This window comes from Mus caroli, chromosome 9, assembly GCF_900094665.2.
Source record: "Mus caroli chromosome 9, CAROLI_EIJ_v1.1, whole genome shotgun sequence".
Lineage (NCBI taxonomy): Eukaryota > Metazoa > Chordata > Mammalia > Rodentia > Muridae > Mus > Mus caroli.
Genome location: NC_034578.1, coordinates 105,652,183 through 105,674,355, shown reverse-complemented (window position 1 = coordinate 105,674,355; position 22,173 = coordinate 105,652,183). Strand labels below are relative to the sequence as shown.

Sequence of the window (22,173 nt, the reverse complement as noted above, 5' to 3'; positions counted from 1 at the left end):
GTGTGTGTGTGTGTGTGTGTGTGTGTGTGTGTGTATATTCAAAAGAAGATAAGCCGGGGCTCATTTGGTTTATATGCCAAGCATGCAAGCATGAGAACTTGGGTTTGGATCCCCAGATTCATATAAAACACCAGGTGTGGCCATGCACATTTGTAACCCTAGTACTTGGGGAGTGGAGATGAGTAGCCAGTCCAGCCAGTTGGAGAGCTCTGGGTTTCCTGAGTGACCCTGTTTCAAAAGACAAGGTAGCGGGTGATCGTGGAAGATACCTGATGTCAACCTTGGGTAGACGTACCAGCATACACGTGTGCATATATTCACTCTACATACACACAGAAATCACATCACTACCTGTAGATAATCACTGTCAACATTTTGAGGTATAGTCATCCGGTTTTCCCCCCTTTTGGTCTGTATATTTATTTGCATTTCATATGCTTTTACAGAAATAAGATCATACTATATTCATCTGTTACTTTTTTTTTTTTTTTTTTTTTTTTTTTTTTTGCCTAGTAGCATGTCATTGAAATCTTAGTGTATCCCTAGCAACCTTTGTCTTTAGTTTAGCTGTGGACTGTTTTCTTGTGTGAGTAGCCTTGACATAATTCATGTAAACAGCCTTCTTTAATGGGAAGTCTTGTGGCATCCGGGGTTTTAATCTGACAGTGCTGTGAAAGTGGTTTAGTATGCACATTCAAGGATTTTTTCCTTTGTCTTGGATATCTGGCCTCCCACACATCATTTTTTGATGCAGGGTCTCGTGTAACTCAGGCTGACTTCAAACTTGCTTTGTAGCCAAGAATGGCCTTAAACAACTGTTGCTCCTACCCGTGCCTCCTGGTCCCGGGATGCAGCTGTGCATCTTCCTGCCCCGCTGACCTGGGTGTCTCTAGCTATACAGTTTCAGATGAAGAACTTCGGATCAAGCTGGAGCAATGTCTCAGCCCTTGAAAGCACTGCTGTTCTTCTAGAGGACTCAGTTTCAATTCCCAGCACTCACATGGCAGCTTACAGCCATATCTAACTCCAGTTCCACGGAAGCCAAGTCCCTCTTGGCATCCACAGACACCAGACATGCATGTGGTACATATACATGTAGGCCAAACACCTATACACATAAAATAATATTTTTTAAAGTAAAAAGTTAAATACAGTAAAAAAAAATTCAAAGCACATTACAGAGTGTCTTCTAGAAATGTGGGGCAGACTCAGTCTGCCAGCCTTGGCTGCCAGGATGGTATATCCAATAACTGTGGGCATAGAGAGGGCTTTCTTTCTAATGATGGTGAGCCTTTTTCTTCCATCCTACTTCGCAGAATGCTATTCGCGTTGCCCGGGACTTTGAGGGCTGCAGTGTCCTTCGAAAGTACCTTGGCCAGCTACACTACCTACAGAGTCGGGTGCCCATGGGCTCAGGCCAGGAGGCTGCTGTAGCTGTCACCTGGTGAGCACTGGTAGACTGGGCTGGGCAGATGAGAACTTAGAAGATGTGAACTTGGACAGCGGGGATGCCTGGGTGATAGGCTTGATCCTTTCCCCTCTCTTCTCTCCTTGCTGCACAAGATGGGGAATGGGTTAGTGTGATCTCCCATAGACGCCTGTCTCATACTGGGGTGGTTGGTCCCCTCCCCTGACCCTTGGGCCCAGGCCAGCTCTTACCATCTGTATGATTCTGAGATGACTGGCATGTCTGCAGGACTGAGATCTTCTCAGGCAAGTCTGTGGCCCATGAAGACATCAAGTACGAGCAGGCCTGTATTCTCTACAACCTCGGTGAGCTGCTTAGTCCTTCCATGGCCTCCTCCAAGCCCTCCCAGGCCAGGGTCTTAGTTCATTAGGTCAGATGGCCAAAACAGCCATGGGTGGATGAAAGGAAGATGCCTGGGTTCTAACCTCTCCCCCACCTCTACCATAGCACACAGGCACTTCTGCTGATTTCTGGGTCCCTGGCACGTCGCTGTTTAAAGGGCTGCTCTGCTGGGCTGACTGTCACAAAAGTTGTTGCTGTGTACTTACTCCAGTAGGGAGTCATGGCCTCTCTTGTCTGAGAGTATCACCCCTACTCCCCAATTAGTGGCTTTCAGATTGCTTCAGGGAGGGAGGTCAAAGCTGGCCTTAGACTGCCCTTCAAGTCAGCTGTGCTGTTGGCTGAGGGAAAGAATGGGGGCTCTTCCCTGCTTTACCCCGAGTCAGGTACATAACCGGAGAAAAGATTTGGCTAGGTTTGTGATTGTTCTTCCTCGGGAATCCTTGCACTGACTGCTCAGGTCTCAGACCTGTTTCTCTGACTGAATGACAGCAGTGCCCCTCGACTTCAGCCTCAGCACACGAGTGGGCGGCCTGGGAAGCATCCCCAGGCTCTCGTAACCAAGTGTCCCCTGCCTCTCTAGGTGCACTGCATTCCATGCTGGGGGCTATGGACAAGCGGGTGTCTGAGGAGGTGAGGCTCGGGGACAGTGTGGGCTCAGCCACCAGAGATTGATTGCTTCCTGCCCTTCGGAAGTGGCATCTTACACCTCTTCCCTCCCAGGGCATGAAAGTCTCCTGCACCCACTTCCAGTGCGCAGCAGGCGCCTTTGCCTACCTGCGTGAACACTTCCCACAGGCCTTCAGTGTGGACATGAGTCGCCAGATCCTTACGCTCAATGTCAACCTCATGCTGGTGAGCAGGAGGGGCCTGGTGGAGCCGGATTGCTCTTGTTTCTGTTTTGAAATAGAGTCGTATTCTGTAGCTCAGGCTGGTCTGAAACTTGCTGTGTAGTCCATGCTTTCTTGAAAATCATGGCCAGTCGTCTAGCCTCTGTCTTTTTGGGGTTAATCATAAGCCACCGCCCCTAACTTTAAGTTGAATTGGAGAAGAAATGACTAAGGGAGGAGGCAGTTCCAGCTAGATCATGAGCCAGCCATGTGCCTGTAGTAAGGGACAGGCAGGAAAGAGGCCCCGCCCGGTGTTGGGTCTTTTGAGTTTCAGGAAGATCTGGCAGTGTGTTAATTCTGGGGGAGACTAGAGGAGAGGAGATATTTTGGTCTGTCCCTTGGCTCCCAGGAAGGAAAGGACCTTCAGGTGACCTGCACTTGTTGCTCCAGGGCCAGGCTCAGGAGTGCCTATTGGAGAAGTCCATGTTGGACAACCGGAAGAGCTTTCTAGTGGCCCGCATCAGCGCACAGGTAGGAAGAGGGCTGAGGATGCCCAGTTTGCTTTGCCCCTGGTCCTTGGTAACTGGACTCATTCCAACTCCTAGGTGGTAGATTACTATAAGGAGGCATGCCGGGCCTTGGAAAACCCTGATACTGCCTCCCTGCTGGGCCGTATCCAGAAAGACTGGAAGAAACTTGTCCAAATGAAGATCTACTACTTTGCGGCTGTGGCTCATGTATGGTGAGGGGTTGCTGGGTGTGGAGTGAGCCAGATGGCTGTAGCCTAGGAGACAAGTCATGATGCCTATTCCTTTTTGCCCAGCTACACATGGGGAAGCAGGCTGAGGAGCAACAGAAATTTGGGGAACGGGTGAGTGGACTGTGGGTAAGGGGGTGCACTGAGGATCTGTTCTGGGCTTTTATGATCGTCTTTACATCATATTGGAGCTGGTCCTCTCTGTCCCCATCCTTGTCTTCCTCCTCACACCATGTGCCAAGCCATCACCACCTTGCAGCCCTTGTTTTTAAGGGTCTCAGGAGGTATGCTGGGGTCCCCACAGGGAGGATAGCTCTTTGGAGGTATAAGCTACAGTGGAGCTGTTTGGGGGCTGTTGGCTTGGCTGGCATCTGCTACCTGAGGGGCTGGTCTTATGGTCAGTGATGTGATCATCAGGTAGGATGAAGTAGGGACATGGAACATTTAGGGCCTGAGCAGGAAAGGACAGACCAGGTTTTGCCCTCCACAGGTGGCCTACTTCCAGAGTGCCCTGGACAAGCTTAATGAAGCCATCAAGTTGGCCAAGGTAAAGCTGAACACATGTGGCTGCCCTTCAGAGCCATGAAGGCAGAGCTAGCTGACCTGACAGATCTCAGCACTGGCCTTGGTTATTTCTTATCTCTGCTCCACAGGGCCAGCCCGACACTGTGCAAGATGCACTTCGCTTTGCTATGGATGTCATTGGGGGAAAGTGAGTGTGTGGAACTAGGGTGGTTATCCTTGTATTCTTGGGGGGAAGCTAACAGTGCCATGGGAATCTAGTTGTCCTTGGTAATTTGTCCCCTCCCCATTCCTGACTTCAGATATAATTCTGCCAAGAAGGACAATGACTTTATCTACCATGAGGCTGTGCCAGCACTGGATACACTTCAGCCTGTGAAAGGTGTGACAGCTGAGGGGAAGCTGGGAGTGGGCTTGGCAGAAGATGGGATGGGGAGGGGGCTGCTTGAGTTGTCATGTGGGCTGATCTCTGATGCTCCCTGCCCTTAGGAGCTCCCTTGGTGAAGCCCTTGCCAGTAAACCCCACAGATCCAGCTGTTACAGGTCCTGACATCTTTGCCAAGTTGGTACCCATGGCTGCCCATGAGGCCTCATCGCTTTACAGGTGTGTAGGAGGGACTGGCCCTTTCCTTGGCACAAAGGGTCTTGGTGTCTCTCAAAACTACAGGTCAATAGCAACTGCTCTGTTTATTCCATAGTGAGGAGAAGGCCAAACTGCTTCGAGAAATGCTGGCCAAAATTGAAGATAAGAATGAGGTCCTAGAGTAAGTGGGGGACAAGTGTTGGGAGGTGTGTACACACCAGGTTTCCCGCCTCCCTGCCCAGAGCCTGGATCTAGACTGTGGGTGTTAATGTGCTGTGGAGACACCAGTTGTACCAGTGCTTGGGCATAGCCTACTAGGCCATGTGGTATTAGAGAGGTAAAGGTGACAGTTTTCTCTCTGCTGAGTCTTCAGTCTAGTTCCAGTGGAGGGGATGGACCGAGCAGGCTCTCTATGTGGAAGGAACTGGGCCAGCCCAGCACCCGCCCGATCCTGTCTTCATCCCTCTTCCTTCCCTAGTCAGTTCATGGACTCCATGCAGCTCGACCCTGAGACAGTGGACAACTTGGATGCCTACAACCATATTCCCCCCCAGCTCATGGAAAAGTGTGCGGCACTCAGCGTCCGGCCTGACACTGTTAAGAACCTTGTCCAGTCTATGCAGGGTGAGCAGAGCACAGCAAACAGATGCAGGGGTAGCATGCAAGCCGTCTGCCAAGGCCTCCCCACCGAGGATGCTGGTGAAGCCCTGGGCCGGGCATGTCCCGCCCACATGTTTCTGTGGATCACTTCCTGTGTTTGTGGGGTTTAGCAGGTGCTAGGAAACAAGCTTTAATCTAAGTGGGCATTTCAGTGTCTTGGGGGCAGAAGGCAGAGTGGTGCCTGGTCTGCCTACCTCAATGTTACCCTCAATATACCTCAGTGCTGTCAGGGGTGTTCACGGATGTGGAGGCCTCCCTGAAGGACATCAGGGATCTACTGGAGGAAGATGAGCTGCAAGAGCAGAAATTGCAGGAGACCCTGGGCCAGGCTGGGGCTGGCCCTGGCCCCTCTGTTGCCAAGGCTGAGCTTGCAGAGGTGAGGCGAGAATGGGCCAAGTACATGGAAGTGCATGAAAAGGCTTCCTTCACCAACAGTGAGCTGCATCGTGCTATGAACCTGCACGTTGGTAACTTGCGCCTGCTCAGTGGACCACTGGACCAGGTGCGGGCTGCCCTACCCACACCAGCCCTCACCCCAGGTAAGCCCCGCCCATTGCTATGGGGAAAGCCTTGGAACTAGGGTCTCTTTGATCTCACTGACTGCTGCCGCCCTCAGAGGACAAAGCCGTGCTGCAAAACCTAAAGCGCATCCTCGCCAAGGTGCAGGAGATGCGGGACCAGCGTGTGTCCTTGGAACAGCAGCTCCGAGAGCTGATCCAGAAGGATGACATCACTGCTTCTCTGGTCACCACTGACCACTCAGAGATGAAGGTGGGTTGGGTGAGCAGCGAGACAGGGCTCTGTTTCCGGGCTTCTCCTTAGGTGGTGGTGTCCCCATCTTCCCTCAGAAACTGTTTGAGGAACAGCTGAAGAAGTATGACCAGCTGAAGGTGTACCTGGAGCAGAACCTGGCCGCCCAGGACAATGTTCTCCGTGCCCTGACTGAGGCCAACGTGCAATATGCAGCTGTACGGCGGGTGCTTAGTGAGCTGGACCAAAAGTCAGTACCTGCCTTTGTTCTTACCGCAGCTCCATCCAGAGCTCTGTCCCTATAGCTTGCCTCAATCTGGCTTTTTGTTTTGCCTACCAAGGTGGAACTCCACACTACAGACCCTGGTAGCATCCTATGAGGCCTATGAGGACCTGATGAAGAAGTCCCAAGAAGGCAAGGACTTTTATGCAGACTTGGAAAGCAAGGTGGCTACCCTTCTGGAACGGGCACAATCCATCTGTCGTGCCCAAGAGGCCGCTCGCCAGCAGCTCCTGGACAGGTAGGTGTGGGCTTTAGGCTTCATTGTAGGTTGAGCCCAGGCCAGCCTGGCTTATGGAGGCTAGCCTTACTTCCCTGCCTGTCCCTTAGAGAGCTGAAGAAGAAGGCACCACCACCTCGGCCTACAGCCCCAAAACCATTGCTGTCCCGCCGTGAGGAGGGGGAGGCAGTGGAGGCTGGAGACACACCTGAGGAGCTGCGCAGCTTGCCCCCTGACATGATGGTCGGCCCACGGCTGCCTGACCCATTCCTAGGAACTACTGCCCCTCTCCACTTTTCTCCTGGCCCCTTCCCTAGTTCCACAGGCCCAGCAACCCACTATCTCTCAGGACCCTTACCCCCTGGAACTTATTCAGGCCCCACTCAACTGATGCAGCCTAGGGCTGCAGTTCCCATGGCACCTGCAACGGTCCTCTACCCAGCCCCTGCCTATACATCAGAGTTGGGCCTTGTACCCAGATCCTCTCCCCAGCATGGAATTGTAAGCAGTCCCTATGCAGGGGTAGGGCCACCCCAACCAGTTGTAGGTCTTCCCTCTGCTCCACCTCCCCAGCTCTCAGGACCCGAGTTAGCCATGGCAGTTCGGCCAGCTACCACCACAGTAGATAGTGTCCAAGCCCCTATCTCTAGCCACACGGCACCACGGCCAAACCCTACCCCTGCTCTTCCCCAGCCCTGCTTTCCAGTGCCTCAGCCTGTACCCCAATCTGTTCCCCAACCGCAGCCTCTGCCTGCACCCTATACTTATTCTATAGGGACCAAGCAGCCTCTGCCTGCACCCTATACTTATTCTATAGGGACCAAGCAGCACCTCACAGGCCCTCTACCACAGCATCAGTTTCCTCCTGGGATCCCCACAGGCTTTCCAGTCCCCAGGACTAGGCCCCAGCCCCAGCCCCAGCCCCAGGCCCAGCCCCAGCCCCAGCCCCAGGCCCAGCCCCAGCCCCAGCCTCAGCCTCAGCCTCAGCCTCAGCCCCAGCCCCAGCCCCAACGGCCAGCATTTGGGCCACAACCTACACAACAGCCCCTTCCATTCCAGCATCCACATCTCTTCCCATCTCAAGCCCCAGGGATTCTTCCACCACCACCACCACCACCCTACCATTTTACTTCTCAGCCTAGTGTCTTGGGACAGCCACCACCCACCCTGCACACCCAGCTCTATCCAGGCCCATCTCAAGACCCTCTTCCCCCACATTCAGGGGCTCTGCCTTTCCCCAGCCCTGGGCCCCCTCATCCTCACCCCACCCTGGCATATGGCCCTGCCCCTTCCCCTAGACCCCTTGGTCCTCAGGCAACCCCTGTCTCCATTCGAGGGCCCCCACCAGCCAGTCAGCCCACCCCTAGTCCCCACTTGGTGCCTTCACCTGCCCCATCACCAGGGCCTGGCCCAGTACCTTCAAGACCTCCAACAGCTGAGCCACCACCTTGTTTGCGTCGAGGTGCTGCAGCTGCAGACCTTCTGTCTTCTAGTCCTGAGAGCCAGCATGGAGGTACTCAGCCTCCTGGGGGTGGGCAGCCCTTGCTACAGCCTACCAAGGTAGATGCAGCTGAGGGCCGTCGGCCACAGGCCCTGCGGCTAATTGAGCAGGACCCCTATGAACATCCCGAGAGGCTGCAGCAGTTGCAGCAGGAGCTGGAGGCCTTTCGGGGCCAGCTGGGGGATGCAGGAGCACTGGATGGCATCTGGAGAGAGTTGCAAGAGGCACAGGAACATGATGCCCGAGGTCGATCCATTGCCATTGCCCGCTGCTACTCCCTGAAGAACCGGCACCAGGATGTCATGCCTTATGACAGTAACCGTGTGGTGCTGCGCTCAGGCAAAGATGATTATATTAATGCTAGCTGTGTGGAGGGTCTCTCGCCATACTGTCCACCCTTAGTGGCCACCCAGGCTCCGCTGCCTGGCACAGCTGCAGATTTCTGGCTCATGGTGCATGAACAGAAAGTGTCAGTCATTGTCATGCTGGTGTCTGAGGCTGAGGTGGAAAAGGTAAGAGCCTAGATAGGTATCTAGGAGGGAATCGGAGTGGGGAGGCAGGGAGTCCAGGAAAGCCAACCTTAATTGTCTTGTCTACCCTTCAGCAAAAGGTGGCGCGTTACTTCCCCACAGAGAGGGGCCAGCCCATGGTGCATGGAGCCCTGAGTGTGGCACTGAGCAGTATTCGTACTACCGAGACCCATGTGGAGCGAGTGCTGAGTCTGCAGTTCCGGGATCAGAGCCTCAAGCGCTCTCTTGTGCACCTCCACTTCCCTACTTGGCCTGAGTTGTGCGTTTACTGTTCTGGGTGGTGGGGTCAAGGTCAAACTTCTTGGGTGCTTAGGGATGAAGGCCTCACATCAGGCCTGCTTCATACCTGCCCTTTCCCTGCAGAGGCCTGCCAGACAGCCCTGGCAATCTGCTGCGCTTCATCCAGGAGGTGCATGCACATTATTTGCACCAGCGACCCTTGCACACACCCATTGTCGTACACTGCAGGTAGGGAGCTGGCAGTACCGGAGTGAGGGAGTGAGGCTGTGTACCCCGTGGGCTCTTGGCCTGGACTTATACTTGTTTGTTGTCACAGCTCTGGGGTGGGCCGCACAGGAGCCTTTGCATTGCTCTATGCAGCCGTGCAGGAGGTGGAGGCTGGGAATGGGATTCCAGAGCTGCCCCAGCTGGTGAGGCGGATGCGGCAGCAGAGGAAACACATGCTGCAGGAAAAAGTGAGTGGGTGGGTTGGGCTGAGCTGGGTCTTGCTTGCCCTTGGTGAGGATGGCCCTGCCCAGCTGACAAGACCAAATGCGTGTCTCTAGCTTCACCTCAAGTTCTGCCATGAGGCATTGATGAGACATGTGGAGCAGGTCCTACAGCGCCATGGTGTGCCTCCTCCTGGCAAGCCTGTGGCCAGTGTGAACATCAGCCAGAAGGTGAGGGCAGTTCCTTGAGGGCTGCTGGGATGGTCACAAGCCCGTGAAAGCCTTCTCACTAGCTCTCCCTTCTCAGAACCACCTTCCTCAGGACTCCCAGGATCTGGTCCTTGGTGGAGACGTGCCCATCAGCTCCATTCAGGCTACCATTGCCAAGCTCAGCATCCGGCCCCTAGGTGGCTTGGATTCCCCAGCTGCCAGCCTCCCAGGCCTTGTAGAACCCCCAGGTCTTCCACCAGCTAGCCTTCCAGAGTCTACCCCTGTCCCATCTTCCTCGCCTCCCCCCCTCTCTTCGCCTCTGCCTGAAGCCCCCCAGCCAGAGGAGGAGCCGTCAGTGCCTGAAGCCCCCAGCTTAGGGCCCCCCTCGTCATCCCTGGAGCTGTTGGCCTCTCTGACTCCAGAAGCATTTTCACTGGACAGTTCTTTACGGGGAAAGCAGCGGATGAGCAAGCAGAACTTTCTGCAGGCCCACAACGGGCAGGGTCTAAGGGCTGCCCAGCCTACGGATGACCCCCTCAGCCTCCTGGATCCACTCTGGACACTCAACAAGACCTGAAAAGGCTTTGCCTATCTGGTCCTTACACTACACCTCCCATCCCTACTGCCTTCAGCTCTACCAGATGGAGATGCACTGCAGGCCTCAGATCAGGCTCTGCTCCCTTGAGGAACCTGACATTTTTCCAGCCCTGGGCTACTGAAATAATAAACTTATTCTGTGGCCATTGTCTTGAGTTCACCTACTGCTGCCTCAGAGGTGCCAAAGACCCCTCCCCCTTTGCTGTTCCTATCCCACATTTCTTGGACAGCTCTGAGAAGGGTCTAGGAGGAGTGTGGAATGACAAGAACTTCAGCCCCTGGTAAATGTGGTTTTTTAAAAAAGTTTTATTATTACAGTCAGGAGACAACAGTTCAGAGTCAGCTATTGCCTCCAGTCTAGGTCCAAAGAGTTGCTATTCCCCTGTGCCCCACCTTGGGATGGGGGAAAGGGAGTAGCGTACTTGACCTGCCTTCAGTCCAGTTTCTCCAGCACAGAGGGCACATACACTAGGCTGAGCTCACTGCCAAAGTTGCAGACAATGGCAGCATTGTCCAGCACCAAAATCTGCCGGGCAGGCTGGGCTTCACTGTTCTTGCCCAAGTAGACTGTCTGTAACAGGTCCCCATAGTTTAGGTCCCAAAAGGAGACACAGCCCTGGCCGCCGGTCACCAGAAGGTTATCTGAGATGACACCCAAGCTTGCACCACAGCCCAGGTCCTGCAGGCAAAGCCAGGAGAGGTCTTCAATGTTGGGGGTGTTCAATCCCCCAAACACCAACACCTGTACCCCGCCTCCTCACCTGCTGAATGGAATACAGCTTGATGCCTGTGCTGCGGTCCCAGATATTGATGAAGTCATCCAGGCCACTACTAATGACACAGGAAGTGGTACAAGTGAGGGAGGTAACATCTCCACGGTGAGCAAATGTTTGGCTGACCCGGCTGCCTGTTAGTACATCCCACAGGCAGATGGCTCCATCTTGTCCTCCACTGGCCAGTACCATGGTCTGGGAAAAGAGGCCCAAAGGAACTTGGTCACAGTGTAATGTGGCTTTATCAACAAAAGTGTCCCCATCCCATTACTGTTCCAGGAGCCAAATCCCACAGCCCCACCACAGGTCCCTTACCTGATCAATGTACACAGCTGTGATTGCCCCTGAGTGGCCCTTCAGCGTAAAGAGGCAACACGAGTCATCCAGTCGGAAGACCTAGGACAGAGAGCATAGGCTCTGGGTTTGGGGACTTTCCAAGGTCTGTGTTTTAGCTAGGAATGCTTTCCACCATTGCTCTAAGACTCCTGTAGCTTGGTCCCTCCTCCTCCTCCTCACCCCCTTTCCAGCTCACCAGTATCCAGAGATAAACAATACACACTCTTAGAGTATGGTCTTGGCTCCCTGTCACCAGTCGCCCGGCAGCGGCTCTCAGGGCTGTGATGGGCTTCTGGTGTGCACAGGGAACTGTGTGGGTCCGATGACAGGTCACTGTGTTGCTGCTGCTGTACACAGATGAGGAAGGAGAACTGCCTCGCCCTGGGGTCCCTAAGGAGACAAGCACAGTGAGGAGAATCTTAAAAAGGCATTTTGCAGGCATATTCCCCCACCCACATACATAATGCCTTGCGGGCCTCAGGCCCACTAACCTCTGAACTGCAGGGGGCTGAGGGAAGTGTGGGTCTCCAAGGAAAAGAAATCAAGGGAACCATTAAGCCGAGCAGCTACGATCCTAGAAGAGAAGGATGGGAAAGACTATGTAGCTTGGAGGGATGCACAAAGTGCCATAAGAAGATGCTCAAGCTGAGGGGCCCAGTTACCGCTCAGCCTCTAAGCCTTGCCTTTCTGTAAAATGGAGCTTAACAGTCCCCACCTCAAAGTGGTTGTAAATGTTAAATGAGCTAATAATTCATAATGCGGTAGCTGGTGAGTGTCATCCACACTTGTAAATCAATATAAACCCAGGGCTGCAGAGATGGCTCAGCACTTCTCAGAGCATCTGCTCTTGTAGAGGAGCTGGTTTCAGTTCCCAGCGCCTACATGGCAACTCTCAATCTCCTGGAACTCCAGTTCCAGGGAATCTGATGCCCTTTGCTGACCTCCATAGGCACCAGGCTCATGGTGCACACTTACACACACAGGAAAAAGAGCAATAAGATAAACCTAAAAAGACAGCACATGGAGGGAAGTCTCCTCTGGAGCTTTCAGTCAGAACTGGGTCAGTTCTGAGGAAGGGAAAAGGTCAACTTGAACCTGCTAAGTATATAGTCTACTTGTGTCCTTTATCCACATAAGATTTTCTTTGTTCCCAAGAATTCTTAGGTACAAGCTGCAGACACAGGCAGGAATCTTTGCCAGTGGCTCCTACAATCACAAATCTGGTGCATCCTGAAATCTTGTCCCAGCAAAAGGCAGTGCATATCACGTTCATCAAAAAGGCTTATCTGGAATTCTATGATGCATGGTCGTCAGGGACTTTGAAGGTTAGAGATGTGGGCACTTCCTAAAGCTGGAGAACAAGCAGTAGGGAAGGATTCCCAACACACTCAGACGTGATAGGCTAGCCTGGGGGAAGAATGGAGTCCCAGTGGTGGCAGGAAGAGATGGCAGCAGATAAAATGGAGAGAGCCAGAGTTCCCCAATACCTCCTCCCCTGACCCCTAGCAAAGGCCCCCTTCTAGCTGGGATGGTGAAGCCAACTGCCAGGAACCCGTGGACGAGCCATCATGGAGTAGGCAGGTAGACTGAGCTTGTAAATGCAGTTACGGCCAAAGCTCCGGAATGAGGATTCCTCTTCTCCAACTAGAGTTGGTGTGCAGAAGCCCACGATGGTAGGAGGGGCAAGCAGCAGAGGGACAGGAGGACAGAGCAAGCAAACAGACTTCTAACAAGAAAGATGTTCTGAACCCAGTTGTACAACATTCATGTGATCCTAACCCTTGAGAGGCTGAGGCAAGAGGATTGCTTTAAGATCAGTCTAGGCTATAAAGTGAGTTTCTGGGCAATTGAGGAGGACCCAAATGAGGGCTGGAGAGATGGTCCAGAGGTTACGAGCACTGCTGGCTCTTCCAAAGCACCCAGGTTCAATTCACAGCACCCACATGGCAGCTCACAACTGTCTACAGAGCCCTGCCCAACACACCCTCGTCTAGAATTTATAGCACCAGACTCACATGTAGTGCACAGACATGTAAAAGTAAGCAAAATACCTATTTAAAAAACAAAAACCCTGAACATGTGACAAAAGGAAAAGAAAAAGAAAAAATATAGCATCCAAACCGAAACCTCATTAAAAAAAAAAAAAACAACCGTTCTGCCAACATATTTTCTGCAGATGAAGAGTGATACTGCCAGAGGGGTCAGTATTCACCATCCAGTGAGAGACACTGCCTTAGACGGATAGAACGAAAACAGTGTGCTCTGCGTTAGCCTATGCCTGGCCCCTACTACAAAGACACCTTTTTAAGGTGAACCACCATATCACCAGAGACTGAATAAATATAGGTCAAACCCCACACCAAGCAAAGAGGCCTCAAGCCTCGCTCGGAGAGCGGTCTGACCCTCACAGGTTGGGTGAACATGGGGCTGAGGCAAGCAGCCAGATAACTCACCTCCTGTCCAAGAAGACAAGGGCTGTGATGCCTGAGGAGATCTCCTCATTGCTGCAGCAGAGCACCCCCTCAATGGCGTCCCACACCTGTGGAAACAGAGGCTGTGAGCACCCACTCCCCGTGGGAACCCCCCAACTCTGTGTGGGCAGCCACTCGGCCCACCTCCAGCCGGCCGCTGCTCCGCCCAACCACGATGAGATTGCCTTGCAACTCTAAGCTCCAGATGGAACCCGCTGTGCTGGGGGTCCAGGCCAGAGGAGGGGAGCCCTTCTCGGGTGCAGTCCCCTCTTCTTGAGAGGCCTGGGGCAAGGGAGGTCCAGGGGAGGGTGGGCGCAGGGCCGGCATGCGCACAGCAGCCAGGCCTTCCTCCTGGTACACACGCTGCACCAGGCGGCTGAAGTCATAACCCGAGTCTCTAGAGCGGCCACAGCCCACCCGGTGCCGAGGCTCGGGCTGAGTGGGCTCTGGGGGCAGCTGCACCGAGAAGTTGGTGTCGATTAAGCAGGTGAGGTCGGGCTGGTCCCCAAAGAGAGAAGGCGTTGGAGGCCCTCGAGGGCGTCGTCGCAGCGGAGGGCTGTCCCCAGGTTCTTCCGGGCTAGCCTTGCCTCCATCTGACAGCCTTTCCCAGTTCTCCTGAGTCTCAAAAGCTCCACCTCCGCAGCTATCCCGGCGTGGCCTGGCCAGGTCAAGGAGCACACAAGTCTGAGCTGAGGGCGGAGCCTGCTAGAGCAGGCAAAGGCGGGGCCAACCCACACTTACCCCGGGCGCGGGATCCGCGTGAGGCAGTCCCCGGTCTGGGCGTCCCACACGCAGACTTGGCCTGCCAGGCAGCAGCTCACTAGTAGCATCCCATCGCTAGCCAGACACTCGATGTCCTGCGTGAGGGTGCTATGTTGACAAGGGCCAAGGCCGCGACAACCTGCTGCTGTCCGCTGATTCCCACCCCACTCACCATGAGGTGACCTCGCAGCACCAGCGGCACTATCTCCGTCTCGGGCGGTGCGTAGCCGTAGTCATCGCAGGGCAGCTCCCCGCGCCTCCGCCTGCCGGGGCCACCACCCGGCTGCCCATAATTACGTGGGCAGAGCACCCGGTAGAGGCAGAGCAGCAGCAGCACCAGGACGATGCCCGCTGCTAGGCCAAGCGCGGCCACCCTGTGCGGGGCAGCAAAAGCATGAGCAGGGTGTACCCCAACCCCGGCTCCACCCCGACCCACTTCTTGCCTCACTGAGGGAGGTCTTACTTGTACAAGGTAATGTCACCATGGGTCTGTGTTCCACCTGGTCCCTTAGATCCGGACTCCCAGAGGCCAGCGGGCAAAGGCTCTGGTGGGGCCCAGGCACTGCGACCATCCTGAGGGTGTCGCCCCTCCAGAGCCTCCCGTGGATTCAGGTGTAGTGTGACAGGGATGACAGGCAGCAGGCTGATGTACCTGTGAGTAGGCAGGGATGCCCCATCTCGGTGGGGATGCCCTCCTAGTGGAGACTCACTGCCTGCAGTCCCCTCCCAAAGCAGCTCTGGCACCCCAATCTCGCTACTTTCCAACATGGCACCCTGGCACCCATCAGCGCATCTCATTCTGCCAAGGGGAAGAGAGGCAAGCACCCTTTCACTCCTGAGAACAAGGACTCGGGCCACCCTCCCAGTATATCTGCTGGGAGCACTGGTTCCTGTATCACTGCCCCCATAAACTGGTTTCAACTATTTCAAACTCAATGCAGAATTCGCACTAGTTTTCTCTCACCTAGTGGAGAAGGAGATGCTCTGGGGATAGTGAGCTGACACCAAAAAAGAGGGCAGTTGGCACAGCTCAGCTTACCTTTTGGCCAGTGTGATGTTGTAGTAGTTGAAGAGTGTGGGCCAGTGGCGGAAGGACAATTTCCTCCACAGCTCCTCATCCTCGGGCCCCCAAGTTACCTCTGGGGCTCGGCTGTCATGGACACCCTCTGCTGGACCAGCATGCTCAGGCAGCTCACCTGGCAATGTCTGGTTCTCTGGCAGTTTAGGAGCATCAGGTGGGAAGATGGAGAATGCAGGGTCCGGGTGGCTGGCAGGCAGCACTCCGCTAGGCACAGGCATGGGGCCCAGGGAACCCTCACCCAGTGGGCTCTGCTCTGTCACCTGGGCAGCAAGGTAGGTGCGCAGCCCTGCCGGGTCTGTGTATACCAGGATGCCAATCCAGACAACGGTACCAGCCTGCAGTGGGGTGTCGGGTGCTCAGTAGGGCCTTGTAGGCAATGGGCAGCCCCAGGCCCCAGCAGTCTTGTCTCACACACTGGAAGGACCTGGATGTGCAGGTAGGACATGGCCCCCAATCTGTACTCCCTTTTACTCCCCCAAGTCCTCTCACTACCACCTGCCAACATCTGAACCAGAGGCCTGGTTCCCTTTCCATGGCTAAGAACTGGGTTTTCAAGGCCAGAAACCACTGGAACCCCTTTAATTTGACAGAACTTCCCAACCTCTTCTTCGCTGGGCCCAGAAAGCTGATACTATTCCCTGCTCAGCTTGGCCAGAGGGCCCAGGTGCCTAAGCTACTGCAAACCTTCTCAAGGGCCTCAGTTCACCCCCACCCTCTCCGTTAGCTGCCACCTCAGCAGCCAGCACACCCCACTGCTCTCTGCTGCTACACGGAGGCTGATTAGCCAGGAAAACATTGACCACACAAAGTGGCTTTATCCTGGAGAGTCCCTGTCCTGGTCCCTCTAGAGACAGCTCATCCCCTGCTGATCCTGGCACTGCTTCCCCAACAGGCAGGCCAGGAGTTCCTGGTCAGAGAGCTCAGGAAGGCCCTGCAGTGCCACCCCTGGGGTTTGAGTGCTGCCCCTTGCAAGGCAGAGCAAGCTGACAGGTACCATGATGAGGCGCTGGGCCAGGCGAGTACGGGCCAGGAAGTAGATGACACGCAGCCTTTTGGGAAGCCGCAGGTTTCGGAAGGAAGATGGTTGCAATGTGATGGTGTGTGGCGTGGATGGCCGTACAGCCTGCTGTCTCTCATATCGTGCTGGCCTCCCCACAGGCTTGGCTGAGGGCAGGCAGGATTCAGGGGGCAGCCGCTTGTTCAGGTCTGCTAGCTGTTGAGTGCACAGAGATCAGGCCCCAAGTTGCTCCGAGGCTGCCTCTGCTTGGGGCCATGCTCGCTCACTCAGAGACCTTCTGAACAAAGTCAGCACCAAGCAGACAGATTCAGCCTCTCTTACCTCCATCCGGCGAATGTCGATCGACAGGACGGTGGTGAAGAACAGCATCTGGAGGAAGAAGTCAGACACCAGGCCCACAACAGCAAAGAGGCAGAACTCCTGCAGTGAACACACAAGAGGCATGGTGGCTGCGAGCGTGGCTCTCAGCCTGGGAGGCACAGGCCCCAGAATTGGCATAGCACAGCAATGGCAAAGGAAAACATTCTTCTGCTACTGGTCTGGAAACTGGGAGCTGACTGGTATGGTCAGGACAGCAGGGCATCAGGACAGAGCCTTTCTCCACAAGTCCTAACTTGCTCATGTGCTTGTCTGCCAGTTACCACAGAAAGAAGGGAAATTCTGCCCTAACATAGGGAAGGGGTGGCTTGCATCCTAGGCCTAGTTAAGGGCCAGAACTTGCTGGAAGTTAGGTCTTCTTCCCCTGCCCTGGTCTGAGATCTCTGGTACAGCAACATGGAACCTATCAAAGGCTTGCATGAGATGACAGGATCCCTCCACACACACCCACGAGTACACACACACACACGCACACCCCATATGGCTGCTAGGAGGTGAAGCCAGCCCTGGAGTATTACCTGGATAGCGGGCACGAGGGTGAAGTAGCCAATGAGGATGATGCCCAGCTCGGTCGCCGCATTCTTCATGATGGACCAGCTCTCACTACTCAAGCCTGCATGGGGAAACCAAAAACTGAGGGGTGGCGAGCTGGCCTGCTTTACACATCTATACCCGACCATGGCATTCTCGGAAGGACAGAGCATGAGAGGGGGTCCGGAATTTGGCCAGCCATCCCACCCAATGGGCAGACTCTAGGGAGACACCACCATGTGCAGTGACTACAGAGGAAGGGTGGGGTGTGGCAGAACAAGGGAGAACCAGGGCAATGAGATGAGAAGACCCAAGGAGAAAGCCCAGGGCTTTCTTCTTAGCTACAGCCATATCCACTCCCGACCAGCAGAGCAATGGCCGAGCTAACAGACTCCTTCTCATGCTGCCCTCAGGATTATGTGGCCATAACAAGTCTGCATTTACACACAAGACTCTGCCTCATCGCTTCATAACCCCACACCCAGGGCAGAGTCTAACAGCACATAAGTTCATTGGAGGACGGTGGAATGAATGCAGTCAGCTCTGCTTACTGTCACAGACACAGGCCTAGGATAAAGTGTCTCAAGAGACGGATTTCCCCTTAGCAGGGCATGGTGGCACATACCTTTTTTTCTAGCACTCAGGAGGTAAGGATAGATGGATCTCTATGAGTTTGAGGCCAGCCTGGTCTACATGGCAAGCTCCAAGCCAACCAAGGCTGCACAGTGAGAGACTCTGTTGTAGGGCTGTGCGGGTGCATATGTATGCAAGTGTGTGTAGAGGTCACATCGGTATCATTCTGCAGGAACCTTGTATTTTGAGACAGTCTCTCATTGGCCCAAGGCTCACCGATTAGGTTAGGCCAGCTAAGGGTCCACCTATCTGTCTCTCTAATATTGGGATTACAACGGTGCTGCACTGTGCCTGGACTTTAAATGGGTCTGGAGATTGAACTCAGGTCCTCACGTTTGTGCACTCCACTGACTGAGCTATCACCACAGCCCTAAAAGATACAGTTTGAGGGCTCCTTACCTCCTTGGGCCTAAATATACGAGGAAAAGGCCATCACCCCAGTATTACCTTGTGCAATCCGAAGCTTCACCTCGAGGTCCACTGGAGTTGATACCACTGACTTGGTGAGCACCAACACGTTCTCTAGCCCAATAACGACCACCAGGTATGGGAATATCTCACTGGGGAGCAGAAGAAAAGACAGAAGGAATGGTGGCACGATGGGGTCTAATACAGGCTTAGTTCTTACCAGGCTTGAGCCCTGAGGAAGCTGTGGGGCTTCCAGCTTATAATAGAAGCTGCCAAGGGGCTTCTGTGGCACAGGGAAGAAACCCTCTCTAATGCACCTTCATCCAACAAGGCACCTTGTAAACCCAGGTTTGGCCCTTAGGCAGATTCCAAAGCTTTGCTAAGGGCCAGCTACTGTCTCTTGTCTCTTCTACCCAGTAGAGAAGGGGAACTAAAAGCAGCCTACTAGAGAACATCAGTGCCCCACTACCAGACCCCAGCTTTCTTGACCCTTCCACACTAGACTCCAATGGCTGATGAAATGACCATGGGCTCCATATTTGTCACTCCAGGCCGAGATAATTCATCTAAATGGGAGGGACAGCCGCAGCCTACACCTTTACTGAGAAGCTATCTCTGAGAGGAGTAACTGTCCCCTTGGGCACCTGGCTGCTGGCTGAGCCTTATCCATGTACCTGAAGCTCTCAAAGTGGCTCAGAAAAGGAATCAGGCAGTCCAGGACACGGAACCCAGCAGGAGCCATACAAAGTAGCTTTTCTACACAGCTGCTGACTGCTGCCCTAGGCCTTGGGTCTGATATCTAGCACTGGGGGCAAAGTGGTTTTTCCTATGTCTGCCTGAGAAGTCAAGGTCAGGGACAGACGGGCCAGGCGATTAGGAACACAGGCAGGCTGGGCAGCCTCAGAGCCCAAAGCCTGAGGACAGACACAGGCAAGGCTTCTGCACTAAGATTGCCTAGGAATGAGGGGAGAGGAGGTTAGTGTGGGAGGAAGTGAGCTCATGTCCCCACACACCGGCCACAGGGCTCCACACTTACTCCATTGCGTCTTTAAATCTTTTTTTTTTTAACTTTCACTATATTCATGTATGTATGTATGTATGTACGCACGCATGCACACATGTATTGCACGCACACGTGTATCACGTGCACGATGCATGTGGAGATCAACAGACAACCTGTGGGAGCTGGTTCTCTCCTTTCTCTTCCATCACAGATTCTAGGGACTGAACTCAAGCCATCAGGCTTGGCAGGACATGCCTTACTCACTGAACCACCCTGCCAGTCCCCCTTAAGAGTGAGGAAGACACATAAGTTTCTTTATTGTGCACCTCCCTGGACACAAGCCCTGGGAGAGCAGTGTGCAGGCTGAGGAGACAATTCAGTAGTTAAAAGTGCTTGCTGCTAAAAAAAAAAAACCAACCAAACAAACAAACAAAAACTTATAGGCCAGGCAGTGGTGGCGCACGCCTTTAATCCCACTTGGGAGGCAGAGGCAGGTGGATTTCTGAGTTTGAGGCCAGCCTGATCTACAGAGTGAGTTCCAGGACAGCCAGGGCTACACAGAGAAACCCTGTCTCGAAAAACCAACAACAACAAAAAAACCAAACAACAAAAAAAAGTGCTTGCTGCTCTTACAGAGGACCCAAGTTCAGTTCCCAACACCTATACTGGGCAGCTCACAACCCCCATAGCCAGAGCTCTGGGGACACCTCTACTCATCTGCATAGTCTCCTATGCCCTAACATATTAAAAATAATAAAAATAAATCTAAAAAATTAGTGTTATTGTTTAAAATATAAATAACATCCATATATACATATATACCATACATATGCAAATATAAATATCTAAAAGCACTCAATGTGTATGTATACATATGTACAAACACATATATGCATATAACTATATGTTCTATATAAAGAAGACATGGCGCACACACACACACACACACACATATATATATATATATACATGATTAAAGAGGGAAAAATGTACTCTTCAATGTCAAAAATAATAAGGCAAAGACACTGCATAACAATAAACAACAATGGTCAACAGGGCCCAGATGTGCAAGGGGCTTGATGGCTCACTCTGGCCCTGGGAGACCTACCCGCCATTGAGTGTGGGCGTCAGGCCGAAGAGGGTGCAGAGCCCCACAGACATGAGCAGTGAGCTAAGTACTGTGACCACGGCTGCCAGGGCGAGGCCCCACTTGGACTTGACCATGTCGATCTTGCCTAAAGAGCAGAGAGGACACATCAGGGCAGTACCTCCCCCAGCCCCTGGGACCCTTCTTAACTGGGCTCCTAAGATAGAATGTGCCATCAGTCAAGGGAGGGAGAGGCAGGCCCTGCTTAACCGGAAGAAAAGGACAAGGAAACACTTCCAGTCTTAGGAACATAGCACACCTTGGGGGAGCTCTAACCCACAAAGTGTCTTCTCCTCAGAAGCCCCTGAGAATCTATAGGGGAAGGAATGAAGCCTTAGCTTTAGTGACCGCCAGATATGTTCTCGGCTCCAAGCCGTTTCTGACAGCGGGGAGGTGGGTGTCATGGAGCAGCTCATCTTGCGACCTACGTGTGGAGAAGTAGATGTAGGCAAACAGGATGATGTAGGTGGTCACGAGCGGGATGAGCTCAGCAATGCCAATCTCCTCTTTGAAGTGCACGTGGACCAGGTTCTCTGCTCGGAGGCTGCAGTTGGGGCTGGGGTGCAGCAGCATGAGCCGGGCACGTAGGCTGCTCAGAAACCTGTAGATAAAAGAGTCCCTGAAGGGGCCCCACAGGGTCTCCTCCCATCTGAGGTGTCTTAACATCTTTCTAGTCTCCACAGGTACCACAAGGATGATGAAGCTGCAGACCTCCTTTCCTGACCTATCACATGGTTCCAGGTGCCAGAGGCCCAGAAGAGCACAGCAGAGGTGCCTCAGGGGCTCCAGCCACTTGTGGAGAGCTGCCTGCAATGGCCTACTCAGAAGACAGAGGCTGCATGGATGGAGCTCAGTAGTCAGCTGAGGCCACCAGCCCAGGGCTTAGGAAGAAACCAGAAGAAAACACCAGGCTGAGAATTGTCAGACCTGCCTCAATTCCCTTGTTCTTAGTCAGGCCTGAGAGGCCACCCTCATTCAAATTATCAGATAAAATTCTTTGGTATAAAGAACACAAACAGTTCAATAGGAGGCCTGGGGCCATGCTGGTCAGAGAAGCAACTACTCAGGGCCACGTCTCCCGCAGAGTACGGGAACCTGAGCACCTTACTTGGCATGGTAGCGCTGGAAGACCAGGGTGATGGTGTAGGAGACCATCCTTTTCCTTGTGTAGAGGCTCACCCCACTGTACTTCCCAGGAACACCAAACAGCAAGTCTGTGGGCAGAACAAGCAAGCACCCACAAAGGAATAACAGTCACCGATATGGGGTGGCAACTGGGCTACCCAGAACCCCTTCTCTACCCTTATTCTTAGAATCGAGAGGCAGCCCCTGATATATTGGAGCACCCCGCTGAAGGAGAGACAGTGAGCACACAGATCTCTCTAGCTCCTGAGTGCTGAGGGTACCTTTGAGTGTGGCTGATGTCTGTAGAGTTTTGGGCTCATGCTGATGGATGGTCCCAATGATGTCAGGGTCGGCATGGAATCTCTCCCAGTCATTCTGCCAGAAGTTCCCAGGGGACAGCAGCAGGCAGCCATGTTCGGGAAGTAGGCTCCGGAGTTTTCTGAGGCCTGGCAGCAGGTCTGTCACCTGCAGGCAAACCTCCTCCAGGCTCTTGGTCCCTGAGCTAAGGAGAATATGGAGGAAGCTGCTGCTGTTTCTGCCAGCATAGGGCCAAGCCACTGCACTTATGGGGAATCATCAGTCATAGAGTTCC

The 22,173-nt window shown here is 53.7% G+C and overlaps 2 protein-coding genes across 7 annotated transcripts in view; one reads left to right on the top strand and one right to left on the bottom strand.

Annotated features, from left to right (window-relative positions):
• Ptpn23 (protein tyrosine phosphatase non-receptor type 23) overlaps positions 1-10,063 on the top strand; it is a 23,227-nt gene extending 13,164 nt beyond the window's left edge. Inside the window, exons 3-25 of the mRNA XM_021172120.1 lie at positions 1,317-1,444; positions 1,697-1,773; positions 2,391-2,440; positions 2,531-2,662; positions 3,088-3,168; positions 3,243-3,374; positions 3,461-3,508; positions 3,885-3,941; positions 4,048-4,106; positions 4,219-4,298; positions 4,406-4,520; positions 4,615-4,680; positions 4,978-5,123; positions 5,381-5,698; positions 5,776-5,930; positions 6,008-6,159; positions 6,251-6,430; positions 6,520-8,422; positions 8,515-8,699; positions 8,804-8,908; positions 8,997-9,135; positions 9,226-9,339; positions 9,416-10,063. Of these exons, the coding sequence (XP_021027779.1) occupies positions 1,317-1,444; positions 1,697-1,773; positions 2,391-2,440; positions 2,531-2,662; positions 3,088-3,168; positions 3,243-3,374; positions 3,461-3,508; positions 3,885-3,941; positions 4,048-4,106; positions 4,219-4,298; positions 4,406-4,520; positions 4,615-4,680; positions 4,978-5,123; positions 5,381-5,698; positions 5,776-5,930; positions 6,008-6,159; positions 6,251-6,430; positions 6,520-8,422; positions 8,515-8,699; positions 8,804-8,908; positions 8,997-9,135; positions 9,226-9,339; positions 9,416-9,895 (4,902 nt within the window). The 3' untranslated portion in view covers positions 9,896-10,063. The remainder of the gene's footprint in view (positions 1-1,316; positions 1,445-1,696; positions 1,774-2,390; positions 2,441-2,530; positions 2,663-3,087; positions 3,169-3,242; positions 3,375-3,460; positions 3,509-3,884; positions 3,942-4,047; positions 4,107-4,218; positions 4,299-4,405; positions 4,521-4,614; positions 4,681-4,977; positions 5,124-5,380; positions 5,699-5,775; positions 5,931-6,007; positions 6,160-6,250; positions 6,431-6,519; positions 8,423-8,514; positions 8,700-8,803; positions 8,909-8,996; positions 9,136-9,225; positions 9,340-9,415) is intronic.
• Positions 10,064-10,201: 138 nt separating this feature from the next.
• Scap (SREBF chaperone) overlaps positions 10,202-22,173 on the bottom strand; it is a 48,887-nt gene continuing 36,915 nt past the window's right edge. For all 6 annotated transcript variants that reach the window (XM_021171334.1, XM_021171333.1, XM_029481421.1 and 3 more), the window contains 19 exons: positions 21,863-22,083; positions 21,565-21,670; positions 20,885-21,057; positions 20,418-20,544; positions 18,346-18,458; positions 17,253-17,347; positions 16,678-16,776; positions 16,333-16,551; positions 15,297-15,673; positions 14,721-14,909; positions 14,430-14,631; positions 14,237-14,352; positions 13,640-14,153; positions 13,478-13,563; positions 11,516-11,598; positions 11,248-11,414; positions 11,004-11,084; positions 10,677-10,883; positions 10,202-10,594 (listed from right to left, as the gene is read on the bottom strand). In XM_021171334.1, coding sequence (XP_021026993.1) covers positions 10,349-10,594; positions 10,677-10,883; positions 11,004-11,084; positions 11,248-11,414; positions 11,516-11,598; positions 13,478-13,563; positions 13,640-14,153; positions 14,237-14,352; positions 14,430-14,631; positions 14,721-14,909; positions 15,297-15,673; positions 16,333-16,551; positions 16,678-16,776; positions 17,253-17,347; positions 18,346-18,458; positions 20,418-20,544; positions 20,885-21,057; positions 21,565-21,670; positions 21,863-22,083 — 3,421 coding nt within the window. In that variant the 3' untranslated portion in view covers positions 10,202-10,348. The remainder of the gene's footprint in view (positions 10,595-10,676; positions 10,884-11,003; positions 11,085-11,247; positions 11,415-11,515; positions 11,599-13,477; positions 13,564-13,639; positions 14,154-14,236; positions 14,353-14,429; positions 14,632-14,720; positions 14,910-15,296; positions 15,674-16,332; positions 16,552-16,677; positions 16,777-17,252; positions 17,348-18,345; positions 18,459-20,417; positions 20,545-20,884; positions 21,058-21,564; positions 21,671-21,862; positions 22,084-22,173) is intronic.